The sequence below is a fragment of the Oncorhynchus keta genome, chromosome 10 (genome assembly GCF_023373465.1).
Source record: "Oncorhynchus keta strain PuntledgeMale-10-30-2019 chromosome 10, Oket_V2, whole genome shotgun sequence".
In the NCBI taxonomy this organism is placed as follows: Eukaryota; Metazoa; Chordata; class Actinopteri; order Salmoniformes; family Salmonidae; genus Oncorhynchus; species Oncorhynchus keta.
In genome coordinates, this window is record NC_068430.1 from 29453194 (window position 1) to 29467919 (window position 14726).

The following is a 14726-nucleotide window of genomic DNA, read 5'->3' on the forward strand; positions in this document are numbered from 1 at the left end:
CACACAAGTACACCAAACAGACGGTCACAATAATTAATCCCGCACAAGGAACCATGCGGGCCGGCTGACTAATAAAGCCTTACACTAACTACCTAACTCAAAACAGGTGCACTCAATAAACACATAAGGAGGGGGAGGAAATAATCAGTGGCAGCTAGTAGGCCGGCGACGACGAGCGCCGAGCGCCACCCGAACGGGAAGGGAAGTCACCTTCGGTCGGAGTCGTGACAAGACCAGCACAACGGTCAGGAGGAATTTTGGTCCATTCCTCTTTACAAAACTGTTTCAGTTCAGCAATATTCTTGGGATGTCTGGTGTGAACCGCTCACTTGAGGTCATGCCACAGCATTTCAATCAGGTTGAGGTCAGGACTCGGACTGGGCCACTCCAGAAGGCGTATTTTCTTCTGTAGAAGCCATTCTGTTGTTGATTTACTTCTGTGTTTTAGGTCATTGTCCTGTTGCATCACCCAACTTCTGTTGAGCTTCAATTGGTGGACAGATAGCATTACATTCTCCTGAAAAATGCCTTGATAAACTTGGTAATTAATTTTTCCGTCGATGATAGCATACCGTCCAGGCCCTGAGGCAGCAAAGCAGCCCAAAACCATGATGCTCCCTCCATCATACTTTACAGTTGGGATGAAGTTTTGATGTTGGTGTGTTGTGCCTTTTTTCCTCCACACATAGTGCTGTGTGTTCCTTCCAAGCAACTCAACTATAGTTTCATCTGTCCACAGAATATTTTGCCAGTAGTGCTGTGGAACATCCAGATGTTTTTTTAGCGAACTTCAGACATGGAAAGTTTTTTTTTGGACAGCAGTGGCTTCTTCCATGGTGTCCTCCCATGAACACCATTCTTGTTTAGTGTTATACGTATCATAGACTCGTCAACAGAGATGTTAGAATGTTCTTTAGCTTAACCTCATTGAGCATGCTGCTCTGTGCTCACGCAGTCATCTTTACAGGACGGCCACTCCAAAGAAGAGTAGCAACAGTGCTGAACTTTCTCCATTTACAGACAATTTGTCTTACCGTGGACTGATGAACATCAAGGATTTTTGACATACTTCTGTAACCCTTTCCAGCTTTATGCAAGTCAACAATTCTAAATATTGGGTCTTCTGAGATCTCTTTTGTTCGAGGCATGGTTCACATCAGGCAATGTGAAAAGCAAACTCCAATTTTGTGAATGTTTTTAATACGGCAGGGCAGCTCTGAACAACATCTCCAATCTCGTCTCATTGATTGTACACCAGGTTAGCGGACTCCTGACTCCAATTAGCGTTTGGAGAAGTCATTAATTAGCCTTGGGGTTCACATAATTTTTCCAACCAACACTGTGAATGTTTAAATTGCGTATTCAATATAAACAAGAAAAAGACAATCATTTGTGTGTTATTAGTTTAAGCAGACTGTGTTTGTCTGTTGTTGTGACTTAGATGAAGATCAGATCTAATTTTATAACCAGTTTATGCAGAAATCCAGATAATTCCAAAGGGTTCACATACTTTTTCTTGTCACAGTACATACTTTGTCACAGTACATACCTTGTCACAGTACATACCTAAGTCCAAACACTGCAGGTAAGTCACTTCCCTAATAGCAATGTAATTATAGTATAAATCCACTTTATATTTGTAACGTAGTCACAGTTGACATTGCACATTCATAAATGTATATTGTACATCCTGCTGTGTACATAGCAGTTTTATTACTATCCATACTACCTTCCTCTATTGACTTATTTTTTATTATTATTTATAACGTACTACAATGTTGAGGAAGCTAGCATGTAAGCATTTCACTGCACCTTTTATACCTGCTGTAAACTGTGTATGTGACGAGTTTAACCAAGATCAAACATTCTAGGTGTATGGTAAGGCCTTAATAATCAAACTTTCCCATCTAGGGTTATGGTTGGGTGTCAGAATGACCAAAACATCACTGTGTGACAGCAGGTTCACTGACCTGGGTGTCCTGTTCCCACACTCTCCATTGTGATCTCTGTCAATGGCGCATCTGAATGATCTTTTCTTGGGCCAATGAAAGCTCGGTTTGAAGCTTTGTATACATGTTCATTGTTGATACTTCCCTATTGTTCAGTCTTGGCCAGCCAGGGTTGTTGTTCAGTATCATTATACAGAATTGTTAGCTGCTACTATACAGAGGGGGGGTTGAGCTGTCCCTTTGATGTAGTCGTAGGAATTTGACTTTGCTATTAATGTATGAATGCAACTTACGGCACAGTTACAGCAAGCATGAAGGATGTGACACAGTACAGAGAGATGGTAGGGCTGTGATGGTCATGGAATTTTGGATGACTTATTGGTCAGCCAAATGACCGCGCTCACTGTTAAAACGCCCCCCCCCCCCGCTCCTGACTGCATATGCTGCCATTGAAATATATTATATTTCTAGGTGTGCTGCTGCTGCAGGGAGGGGCCGTTGCCTAAAATAATGATTCGCTACAACACCTTGCTTGTTTTAGCGAGGAGCAATAAAGTTTCACGTTACAGCGGAAACGGGCACGAATGTCCGACCGTCCCGTCTTCAGTCAGCCATTCTTTACAATTCTTTTTTTAAGCGGTTATGACGGTTATTATATTTTCATGCCGGTCTTCATCCATAACTGTCTGTACTAATTCCCCTAGGGCTTCCGGGAGTGGGAAGGCCTCAGCTGTGTATTCACTATGGCGTGAGAGGAAAAGGCGAGTGGGGTCCCATTCATAGGAGAATCTTTGTGGTTTAAGCTCCAGGCCAGACATGCATGGACTATTAATTAATGGAACTTTATTGTCGAACAAAAGTTTAACAGTCTGACTCAGGGAATGCTGGGACATCCGACTAAAGCGGGAAACACTACATCTTTCCAAAATGCAGATCAGAGGTCCCCCTCTCCCCATTCCTTTCTCCTCTGTGGGGATGAGGCAGCGTGAAATTCATTCAGGGAGGGGCTATTGTACTCCAGGAAGGAGCCCCAAGACTAGGGCTGGATAGACGACTCCTGTTTCAGCCTGGGGCTATGGAGGGGGTACAGTAATGTATATACTGGAGTGGAGTATCTCTGGCCCAGTTCTGCCTGGAATCAATGTATAGATCCTCCCTATAGATGGTGCCTCATGGTCTTCCCTTGATAATATGGGTAGCCAAGCCCCAGACACAGCCCTCTCTGAAGGTTAGTCCTGGTGTAATCGTCTGTGAAAGAGTGTATTCAACAAAGAGGCCACCCGGCTTTGGGTATTGCCTCTGCTCTCCTTTCCTCCTCTGTAACTCCGCTGCCCGAAGCTGCAAGCTATCGGACCCAGGGTCTGAGAGCACAAAACAACACACCCACCCACCCCCACTCCCTCCATGGCCCCTTCCACAAAGCTCTTGTCTTGGTGAACATGCAGAGAAGTGAAACAAAAAAAGAGGGAGAGTGTGTATAGTAGAATACAATAAAAATACATATCTCACCTTCTTGTCCTCTGTAGTATTTCCTCCAACAAGCTTCAGTTACTCCCTGTGGACTCTTTAATCCTGGTTACCTCCCATGAACATTCTGCTTATATACTGGCAGGTTCCTCACTCATTCCCCTGTATGTCTGCTTTAAGAGCTCCTAGGGCTCCGGCAGAATAGACTGGAAATACTGTTTACTTTCCCACATTAGGTCAGCTCCACTCCTCACACTAGCTGCTCTGAATGAGGCTCCCCCTACTCCCTCCTCTCTCGATTCTATGGTTCAGTCCCTCCCTCTCGCTCTCTTTCTCACAATTTCTTGCCCTTTCTTTCTGTCCCTCTTCCCTCTTTTTCTCTCCCCTTATGTTTAGTCCCTCCCTCCCTCCTCCAATCTCCTGCCCCCTGCTGCTTAACAGACACAAAGCAGGCCAAAGGGCTTTCGCAGCATTGATTGGCCAATGGCAGAGCAAAAGTCTTGGCTTCGGCCAATAGAAATGCTAAAGTATGGCACATGCCCAATCAGAGCAGATATGCAGATGTAGAGGGTGGGCCAAGAGGTATTAGGATGGGAAACTTGGGTGAAAGGGGGAATAGTTTGGAACAATGTTAGTGATTACATCACCAAGCCAAGGACTTGAGGAATACAAATTTTAAAATGAAAAAATACTAATGTCAACTGAACTAAGATGGACATCAGTAGAGGAAAGAGAAGTACCTGAGAATATTAGTGCAATGTGTGTTTTATAAGTACCGTGTAACAATTGTCAGTAAACATCTCCTTTTTAGGTTCAAACATTTTGGTCAATTTATATATTCAAGGAAAGAGAATAATGTACCGTAAAAGCTGTGATTGGCTGAATGTCTTGAACTCTGACTTAATATGTCAATGGCTCAATTTCTGCTCCTAAGTTAATTTACTTTACGGCAAGGCAGTGAGTGACCTGGACCACTGGCAGACATCAGGGGTCAAGCCCCATTAACAAGCCTGCAGTTCTAAAATCAAACTATTTATTAATTCTATTTATTGATGTTTCAAGGCAACTTGACTTACTTGGTGTATTCCTTTCAACTCCTAGTGGAACAAAGGGCCTCAGAGCTGCAACTCCAGAAAACTCTGTTCTGGAACGTTTTCTGGATTTCATTCCAGGTGGTTCCTGCCTTCATCTTCTCCTCATTTGTGCTGTTCCATGTCTTTTTTGAGCAGCCAACCTTCCTTCTGCCCTGTGGGTTTCACTCTCAGCAAAAGAAAGTCACCTTAAAATATAGAACTTCACAGCGCACACATACTCAAACTGAGAATTAGCTTATTTTCTCAGATCTGTATTTAAGCAATGAGGTATGTCTATTGTTGTCGAGGGGATTTATTAAAACACATTGAACAAATACACAGAGTACAAAGTAAAAGATGACAATTCACTTTTTTCATTCATTTGCAATTTAGCACAAACATCTGTACCATTATAACACTGCTTGAATTCAATGTCTCTCTCAAAGCTAGCTACACAGAGCAACCATCTCTGAACTTTACGGACTTTACCAAAGTGAACCTTCATACAAAAGATTTCACATGCTGTACATTCACTGCAACAAAGGTGCCTTTACCAGGGTCATTTGGTAGCTTTTGAAGCCTTGTTTATAAGCATGTACATACACTGTAAATATATTTATAGTATTAGACTGAGGCCTTCTTACAAACACATTACATTCATACTGACTTCAGTTTGATTGCATTTCATAGTCACTTCAGCACTCCCTAAGGAAACAGACATGTGGATTTGATTGAACACATCCTGTGTGCACATTGCAGTTCTATGGCAACTACCCTGCAACATTCAGTTTCTCTCATGCATACTGTGTAGTTAGGTACATGATCGATAAGAGTATGAGAGAGACAAAGCACTGTAAATCTTAGTATTTACATAGCGTTGTTATATGCTGCTATCCAGTAACACTATTTCAATCAATGACAAGGTGTGTGGGTCTTGTCCAAACCTACACTATAGCTAGTCCACACAGTGACCCTCGCATGACTTACAAATGGAGTAACAGGCTGAACAGAAACACTGGGACTGTACACTCCATGGACAGAACAGCACTGATAAACACGCACTAAATTGGGGGCAAAATAGTAGCCTAAGAACTGACATGTGCCCTATTTGTTATTCCTATTTCAACTGGCCAATATCTATTGTTGTGTTTGTAATTGAATGAGGTCAGTCAAGGCCGTGTGATACTGCACTCAGTTAAACTTCAGGTAAAGTGCTTTGTCTGAGAAGACAGTCAGACATGGGCAGACACTGCAGTAACACTTTTCAGCCAACAGAGCACCTCAGAACATTCATATAAAAAGCCTATAGAGCAGAGCTACAATCACACCCTGTATACAGTAATCTCTTCAGTTCAGGACAGTCCATTTACAATTCCTTTCTCAAGACCTCCACATGAGGGCTATAGCCGTGTCATTAAAAATAATACAAATAGGTACACTACCGTTCAAAAGTTTGGGGTCACTTAGAAATGTCCTTGTTTTTAAAAGTAAAGCACATTTTGTTGTCCATTAAAATAACATCAAATTGATCAGATATACAGTGTAGACATGGTTAATGTTGTAAATGACTATTGTAGCTGGAAACGGCAGATTTTTTATGGAATATCTACATAGGCGTACAGAGACCCATTATCAGCAACCATCACTCCTATGTTCCAATGGCATGTTGTCTTAGCTAATCCAAGTTTATAATTTTAAAAGGCTAGTAGACCATTAGAAACCCCTTTTGCAATTATGTTAGCATAGCTAAAAACTGTTGTCCTGAATTACTGAAGCAATAAAACTGGCCTTTAGACTAGTTGAGTATCAGCGTTTGTGGGTTCGATTACACGGCTAGAAACAAATAACTTTCTTCTGAAACTCATCAGTCTATTCTTGTTCTGAGAAATTAACTTATTTGGGGTAGGGGGCAGTATTGGGTAGCTTGGATGAAAAATGTGCCCAAATTAAGCTGCCTGCTACTCAGCCGTAAAAGCTAGAATATGCATATAATTAATACATTTGGATAGAAAACACTCTGACGTTTCTAAAACTGTTTGAATGATGTCTGAGTATAACAGATCTCATATGGCAGGCAAAAACCAGAGAAAAAATCCAACCAGGAAGTGGGAAATCTGAGGTTTGTAGTTTTTCAACTCAGCCCCCATTGAAGATACAGTGGGATATTAGTTATGTTTCACTTCCCACGGCTTCCACTAGATGTCAACAGTATTTAGAACCTGTTTTGAAGATTATACTCTAAAAGGAGGGGCTCATAAGAGCTCTTTGAGTGAGTGGTCTGGCAGAGTGCCATAGCCTCGGTCATGCTCGCTCACGTGGAAGGTAGCTATATTCCACTTCATTTTTACAGACAAAGGAATTGTCCGGTTGGAACATTAATTAAGTTTTATGTTAAAAGCATCCTAAAGATTAATTCCATACTTAGTTTGGCATGTTTCTATGGGCTGTAACGGAACTTTTTGAACTTTTCATTCGGCGCGACCTGAACGCGCTTTTGGATTTGTTTACCAAACGCCCTAACAAAAGAAGATATTTGGACATAACTGGTGGACATTATCGAACAAATGAAACATTTATGGTGGAACTGGGATTCCTGGGAGTGCATTCTGATGAAGATCATCAAAGGTAAGTGAATATTTAAAATGCCTTTTCTGAGTAATGTTGACTACCCAATATGGTGGGTATCTTTTGGCTGCTTTGTTGTCTAAAGGCTGTACTCAGATTATTGCATGGTTTGCTTTCTACGTAAAGTTTTTTTTTTTAATTATCTGACACAGCGGTTGCATTAAGGAGAAGTTTATCTAAAGTTCCATGTATAATTTATCAATGTTTATTATGAGTATTTCTGTCATTTGATGTGGCACTCTGCACAATCACCGCATGTTTTAGAACTACTGAACGTAACGCGCCAATGTAAACTCAGATTTTTAAATATAAATATGAACTTTATCAAACAAAACATACATGTATTGTGTAACATGAAGTCCTATGAGTGTCATCTGATGAAGATCATCAAAGGTTAGTGATTAATTTTATCTATATTTCTGCTTTTTGTGACTCCTCTCTCTGCCTGGAAAAATGGCTGTGTTTTTCTGTGGCTTGGTGGTGAACTAACATAATCGTTTGTGGTACTTTCACTGTAAATCCTTTTGGGAATCAGACACTGTGGCTGGATTAACGAGAGTTTTATCTTTAAAAATGTGGTAAAATACTTGTATGCTTGAGGAATTTTAAGTATGAGATTTTTGTTGTTTTGAATTTGGCGCCATGCACTTTTTTATTGCGGAGGGGCCTCCCACTCCTCTTTCTTTTCTGGTTAGGTCCAGTTTGCGCTGTTCTGTGAAGGGAGTAGTACGGCGTTACACGAGATCTTCAGTTTCTTGACAAATTCTTGCATGGAATAGCCTTCATTTCTCAGAACAAGAACAGACTGACGAGTTTCAGAAGAAAGTACTTTGTTTCTAGCCATTTTGAGCCTGTAATCAAACCCACAAATGCTGATGCTCCAGATACTCAACTAGTCTAAAGAAGGCCAGTTTTATTACTTCTTTAAAAATGACTACAGTTCTCAGCTGTGCTAGCATAATTGCAAAAGGGGTTTCTAATGATCTATTAGCCTTTCAAAATGATAAACTTGGACGTGCTATTGCGACACAGGAGTGATGGTTGCTGATAATTGGTCTCTGTACGCTTTTGTAGATATTCCATAAAAAATCTGCCATTTCCAGCTACAATAGTCATTTACAACATTAACAATGTCTACACTGTATTTCTGATCAATTTGATGCTATTTGTTTCTTTCAAAAACAAGGAAATTTCTATGTGACCCCAAACTTTTGAACGGTAGTGTAATGCCTCTAGTCTTTGAGAGAAAAATAAGAGCAAACATCTCATTTAAAGGTCCAATGCAGACGTTCTTATCTCAATATAAAATTATTTCTGGGTAACAATTAATTGCCTTACTGTGATTGTTTTTGATTAAAATGATAAAAATGAAACAAAAAGCTTATTTATTTTTTTTAGCAAAGAGCAATATTTCAAGCAAGAATTTTGCCAGGACTGTCTGGGAGTGATCTTGAGTGGGGAGGGTAAACTGAAAACTAGCTGTTATTGAGAGGTTTGGAGCTCTCTTTCTAATTTCACATTTCACATTTAAGTCATTTAGCAGACGCTCTTATCCAGAGCGACTTACAAATTGGTCTGTTAACTAATTTACCGCCTGGTGATGTCACCAGGCAGGCCAAAACTCCGTCCCATGAAAATAGGTTGAAATTTCAGGCAGTCTTTTCAAAAAGCTCTTACACTAAAAGGACATTAATCATCATTTTCACAGTATTATTCCAACCTCATAGTGTGGAAATATATATAAAACACAGGTTATTCACGTTTTTGACTGCACTGGGGCCTTTAAGGTTTTCAATGAGTAAATGTAATACACACATTCATGAAAAATCTCAACAAATTAAGTCTCATTGAACATATAAAAAGGTAGTTTCACATTAGCAGACAGATGGAATAAAACGTATTGTCAAGTGAATCCATGCTGTCGCTCAGATACGGTTTAGTCCTCACAACATGTAATGCAATAAACAGTTCCATTCCAAGGAACCCATATAAAACAAAACATCAAAAAACAAGAAAACAAAAACAGCTTTTGATACTTTTACTGTATGGCTATCCAACCTTGGCTATCAAAACCTCTATGAAGATTATAATCTATTGATGATTGAATTAGCTATCTTATTCAACCACTGCCCTCAGTTCTCAATGGAAATAATTCCACCCATTTATAAGATTATCAAGCATACAATCTGGGACATTAGCCATCAGGGCCATGGAGTGAGCAGACCTCTTTAAGTGGCACTAAAGCAGTACATTCTGAAATAACACTTTACCTTAAAAAGAAGCACACACAATAACGCACATTTCATGGAAAACATGAAACCCAGGCCAAAAGGTGACGTAGTGTCATAAGCACTTTTTAGTTTTTAATTTCTCACAATGGAAGAGGGAGGGAAGGAGGCGCTTTGGGGAACAATAACACAATAACTTGTATGTGTTAAAGGCAACAGAATTACTCCCATCCAGCACCATGTCCAGTACACAGTTAGCTTGACATCCCAACCATATGACAGACAGGAGAAAATTCTGTTTATAACACACACTAGTCATGGCCCCGGAGGTTGGCCAATAATCACATTCAAATATTAAAGAAATACATGTACATTTGCAGAAATAGGCTAGTAACTTCTATGTGATCTTCACTTTTTGCACTAATCCAGCCTGTTACAGTTTTATGCATGTATGCGTCAAATTCACAATGACAATGCAAGGCAAAATAAACAGCAGTCTCTTGAACTATGTACATTACATGGGAGAACCCCTTAGTATATTAATAGCTAATGCAGCTCTGTAACTAGGATCCCTTTCTCCAGAGGCGGGAGATGGCAGTCTTTAGGGGTTGAGGCATAGTGTAGCTGTACTTCCTTAAAGTCACGCTTATTCTTACAAGTTCCAACTCAAGGCTCTGCCATAAAACTATAAAAACTAACACGAAGTAAACATAATGAGAGATGTGGCTGCCGTATCAGCACCCACTTATGAGCTCTATAATTCTAGGATGGGAGCCTTATGCCTTCATAGTTCTATTTTCCTTCTATGTGTACGTAGCTAAAGCACACTGCTCCAGCAGAGGTCGGTCCCGATGCACAAAGAATAGGCAAAAGATGAACGCAGAAGGAAAAGACTCAGAATGAACGAGCAGAGCCAGGCCTAAAGTCAATGAATAGACACAGATGATTCTCATTACAGCAGCTCCGGAGCATTGGCACCTCCACCGGCTCATCGACCATGTGTACTTTCACTTTTTGCAGCTCTTCCTGTAGCCAATACTTTCCCCTTCAGACAGGGCGGTTCCAGTCATTCTATAAGATCACTTCCCTTCCACGTGTCAGTTAGCAGAAGCCGGGCGTCTGAGGTCGTTTGACTCTCACATCCTAATAGACTGTTCCTCTGCTTGACTCACCAACCTAAGTCATAAAAGCAAATAGCTACTGCATGAAGTATGTTGAAGAATCCTCGAAAGATAGAAGTGCAATTCATACGATAGATAAATACTTCTGTGTATTATTCTCTGATCCATAGACAGAGAGCTTCTTACAGGAGAGGGGAGGATGAGGAAGGGGGGGTGCGAAGATTCTGTAATCATTTATATAATAGTTGACATCCCTGGGCTTGGCTGACTCCAGATCAATTTTGGGATAGCTGATCTAATCTTCAATACAGATGACATCACTGGGTTTGCCTGACTTGAGGTCAGGGGTGGTGACGTCCCTCAGCGGGTCGCAGGACTTCTTGTCCAGGTGGCTGGACGGGGGTGGGGGGCCGTTGGACACTAGAAGAGGGGGTCCCGGGGGGGAATAATTTGGGGGGAGGGGGGTGAAGGGATATCAAACAGGGATACCAAAGAAAGGGTGCTCAGAAAAATAAATGACCCACATAAAACATTTTAAGCTTTTCATTCCCTAACATATTATTAGAAAGGGACACAGAGCAGCATTTCATCTTACAGTGCTCCATCTTTTTCAGTTATCTTGCAGTTTCTGTCCTCGGCTGTTCAGATAAGGAACATCTCATCTTACAGTTAGACCTACAGTCGTGCAGAGACAGGCCTCTTACCACTGACGTAGGGTCCCAGGGGCATCTGGCTGTAGTTGACCATGGCTCCTCCCACAGGCCCCCGGAAGCTGCCCCCAAAACCAGTGCTGTACATCTGGGAACAGGCAAATGAGCTCTGGCCGAACGGCTGGAGGTAGAGTACAGAACACAATTTACACATCTTGTCAATGACGACCAAAATGACTTACCAAACCAAAGCACCCCAACTAAACCAAGCCAAACCTACAGTACCCTGAGCCTAACCTTGCTCCAACCAAACTAAACCTAATTGTACCAATCCTAACCCACCTATCGCCATAACCGAGCCCATGCCCGTACAGTACCTGTTGGGGTGGAGGTTCATTGCCGCGGCTGGTGAGGCGGCTGAGGATGCTCCTCTCAGACATCTGCAAACGGGCAGACACCGGGGGGATCCGGGACAACATGTTGGGAAGCCGCGTCACATCTGCCTTCATATCACTCAGCAGCTCCTCCAGCTGGTTCAGTACTGGAACACACAGACACCATCAATGACAAGAATGCACTAATGTATCCAATCTTATCTACAGTTGATGCAATACTTAATTTTTATTCACCCAGATCTTGAGTTTGTAGACAGTGTTTTAGTCCTGCTGCTGTGTACACACTGGGAGATGACAGACCTTTGTGCAGCACAGCGTTGGCTGGCTTGTTTCCGGCCAGAGACTCCTTGGACAGGTGCTGGTGGGACTCAGCCAGACACTCCACCTCAGCAAAGCGGGTATTCAGGGCCATAGCCGGGTGGTTGGGGTCCTGGGTCATATTCAAGTACGCTGCCCTTCTTAACTGCTCCTCTATCACCAGAGCCTGTTCCAACAGCTAAAAGAGAGAGAGACTTTTGACATTGTCTTTCTTTAATAATACATCCTCATTTCATTTTATTAAAACCTCACCATCCCCCCCTTTAAAAATGAATATTCCCTGTACTGCCCTCTACCCCACGATACAAAACAACACATTAGACTAACCAAATTTCACTGCTTCTACAACCATATACCAAACCCATCTTCTCCAGCTGTACAGACAACCCCCCCACAACATACAGTGGGGCAAAAAAGTATTTAGTCAGTCATCTTGGGGGAGAACATCACTGCTCTAGAGGAGATCTGCATGGAGGAATGGGCCAAAAAAACAGCAACCGTGTGTGAAAACCTTGTGAAGACTTACAGAAAACGTTTGACCTCTGTCATTGCCAACAAAGGGTATATAAAAAAGTATTGAGATAAACTTTTGTTATTGACCAAATACTTGTTTTCCACCATAATTTGCAAATAAATTCATTAAAAATCCTACAATGTGATTTTCTTTTCTCATTTTGTCTGTCATAGTTGAAGTGTACCTATGATGAAAATTACAGGCCTCTCGCATCTTTTTAATTGGGAGAACTTGCACAATTGGTGGCTGACTAAATACTTTTTTGCCCCACTGTGTCTCCTGAAACATCTACACACTTTTTATAATTTTAATAGAACTCACATTCCACCCTAAGACACGCAGAGACCATCCCATTAAATAATAGTAAAGGGTCTGTTATCCCCCCACCTTTGACCCTGTTCCTCCTTGTAAGCTAAATAGCCAACTTTGCCTGAGCAAACAGAAACACAAATCTGGCATTTTCCTTTTTTGAATACCTGTACCCCATTATAAACATCCCGTCAGTAAACTCCACTCCCAACCTCTCACACAGACATTCCAACAGAGACATTAAAGGCATTAACCTGGTGCACACAGAAACACATGAATCACAGTTTCACTCATGACACAGAAAGGACACACCCCTGTCTGACTCCTGGGTCGATCCGTGCCAACGAGCTGTTAGTGGCCAGGCTCAGAGTGTTAAAATCTAACAAGGCCTCCAGTTCTTTAAAAAAATATATTTTGCAAATTTCATTTAACTAGGCAAGTCAGTTAAGAACAAATTCTTATTTACAATGACGGCCTAGGAACAGTGGGTTAACTGCCTTGTTCGGGGGCAGAACAACAGATTTTTACCTTGTCAGCTCTGGGATTCGATCTAGCAACCCTTCGGTTACTGGCCCAACGCTCTAACCACTAGACTGCCGCCCAAGTTCACACAAGTCCCCTTTTTTGGGATAGAGAGTCAGAACAGCCCGACGGCAGCTCATTGGCAACTCTCCTACTTCGATGCACTCATGCAACACGCAAAAGAAGTCCAGTCCAATTATTCCCCAGAATTTTTCATAAAACTGTACTGGAAGTCCATTGACCCCCGGGTGGTGCCATTTGGGTTATGGCCTCTGCCAGTTCATGGGAATGTCCATTTCATACCTATGTGCCAGAGAGCGCTTTGGGATTTCTGCAAACAAAACCTCAGCACACATAGGATCACACAGTTCTGCCATAAACAACTCCACGGTTTTATACTAAGGTCCCTATGTAAACTGCCCAAGTCCTTACGTAATTCAGCTAAATTAGCCTGAAGGCCTACATTGCCTTGCCCCGCCAGCTCTACCTCCACTTCACTGATACTATGCTCAAGTTCACCCTAGCCTCTGAGGATGAGAAAGCTGTATACTGTTGACAGAAAAGCAGAATTTGGACTTTTCCAATATCCCACCATTGACTCAGAGACTGATACTCCTCTCTTCGATGCCCCCATCTTTCCCAAAAAGTCTGGAAGCTTGAGCAAAATGTGTAAGAACTTTACATTAAACTTCTAATAGGATCCCTGCCGATGCCCTGGTGAAACAGACAGCCGAGCCATGGTTATGTGGTGATCTGAAAAACCTACTGGGAGAATGGTAGCGCCCAGCAGCCTATTACTCTGATTCCTGGACATATAAAACCGATCGAGTCGGGCTGCACTCACCCTAGCCCCAAAGACCTTCCCCCATGTATACTATCTTGTGTTGGGATATCTAGTTCTCCAAACATCCACTATGTCAAACTGCTTAATGATGTCATTTAACACCCCCACTGAGCCTGAATGAGGCTCCTCCCCATTTCAGTCTTTTGTATAATCCATAGTACAGTTCCAGTCCCCGCCAACCACCAGCGTCTCCTCAGGCACTACCTGTGAGAGTTCCTGTCTAAGACACTCAAACAGACGCCCCCTCTCTCTCTCCCTGTGTTAGGCGCATACACATTTATAAGGACAATTTTATTTTTATTTTACTACAAGCAGTCTACTCCTACACACCTCCTTTGAGGAGCACATTTTTACGGCCAGGCACGGTGCAACGATTGCCACCCCTGCACTAACATTTGTTCCATGGCGCAACACACTTGCCCCTTTCCACCAGAGTCCCAAATCGACTTCATTAATATAATAATAATAATATATGCCATTTAGCAGACGCTTTTATCCAAAGCGACTTACAGTCATGTGTGCATACATTCTACGTATGGGTGGTCCCGGGAATCGAACCCACTACCCTGGCGTTATAAAGCGCCATGCTCTACCAACTGTGCTACAGAAGGACCACATCACTATGCGTCTCCTGCAGAAACAACACCTGTACTTTTTTTTGTATTACATATTCACCCCAACAGACTCCTCTTTACTGCATCTCTGGCACCA

The 14726-nt window shown here is 42.1% G+C and overlaps 2 protein-coding genes across 11 annotated transcripts in view; both read right to left on the bottom strand.

The window, feature by feature from the left end:
- Positions 1 to 3740, bottom strand: part of arhgef10la (Rho guanine nucleotide exchange factor (GEF) 10-like a) — a 114247-nt gene extending 110507 nt beyond the window's left edge. For both annotated transcript variants that reach the window (XM_052526820.1, XM_052526818.1), the window contains exon 1: positions 3459 to 3740. The gene's annotated coding sequence lies outside the window, so the exon portion shown is untranslated. The remainder of the gene's footprint in view (positions 1 to 3458) is intronic.
- Positions 3741 to 4786: 1046 nt separating this feature from the next.
- The window catches only part of LOC118388158 (chromodomain-helicase-DNA-binding protein 5-like), a 59383-nt gene continuing 49443 nt past the window's right edge, over positions 4787 to 14726 (bottom strand). For 6 of the 9 annotated variants that reach the window (XM_052526816.1, XM_052526813.1, XM_052526809.1 and 3 more), the window contains 4 exons: positions 11743 to 12004; positions 11491 to 11654; positions 11168 to 11294; positions 4787 to 10883 (listed from right to left, as the gene is read on the bottom strand). In XM_052526816.1, the coding sequence (XP_052382776.1) occupies positions 10759 to 10883; positions 11168 to 11294; positions 11491 to 11654; positions 11743 to 12004 (678 nt within the window). In that variant the 3' untranslated portion in view covers positions 4787 to 10758. The remainder of the gene's footprint in view (positions 10884 to 11167; positions 11295 to 11490; positions 11655 to 11742; positions 12005 to 14726) is intronic. The other 3 variants (XM_052526814.1, XM_052526817.1, XM_052526815.1) reach the window with 2 other exon arrangements.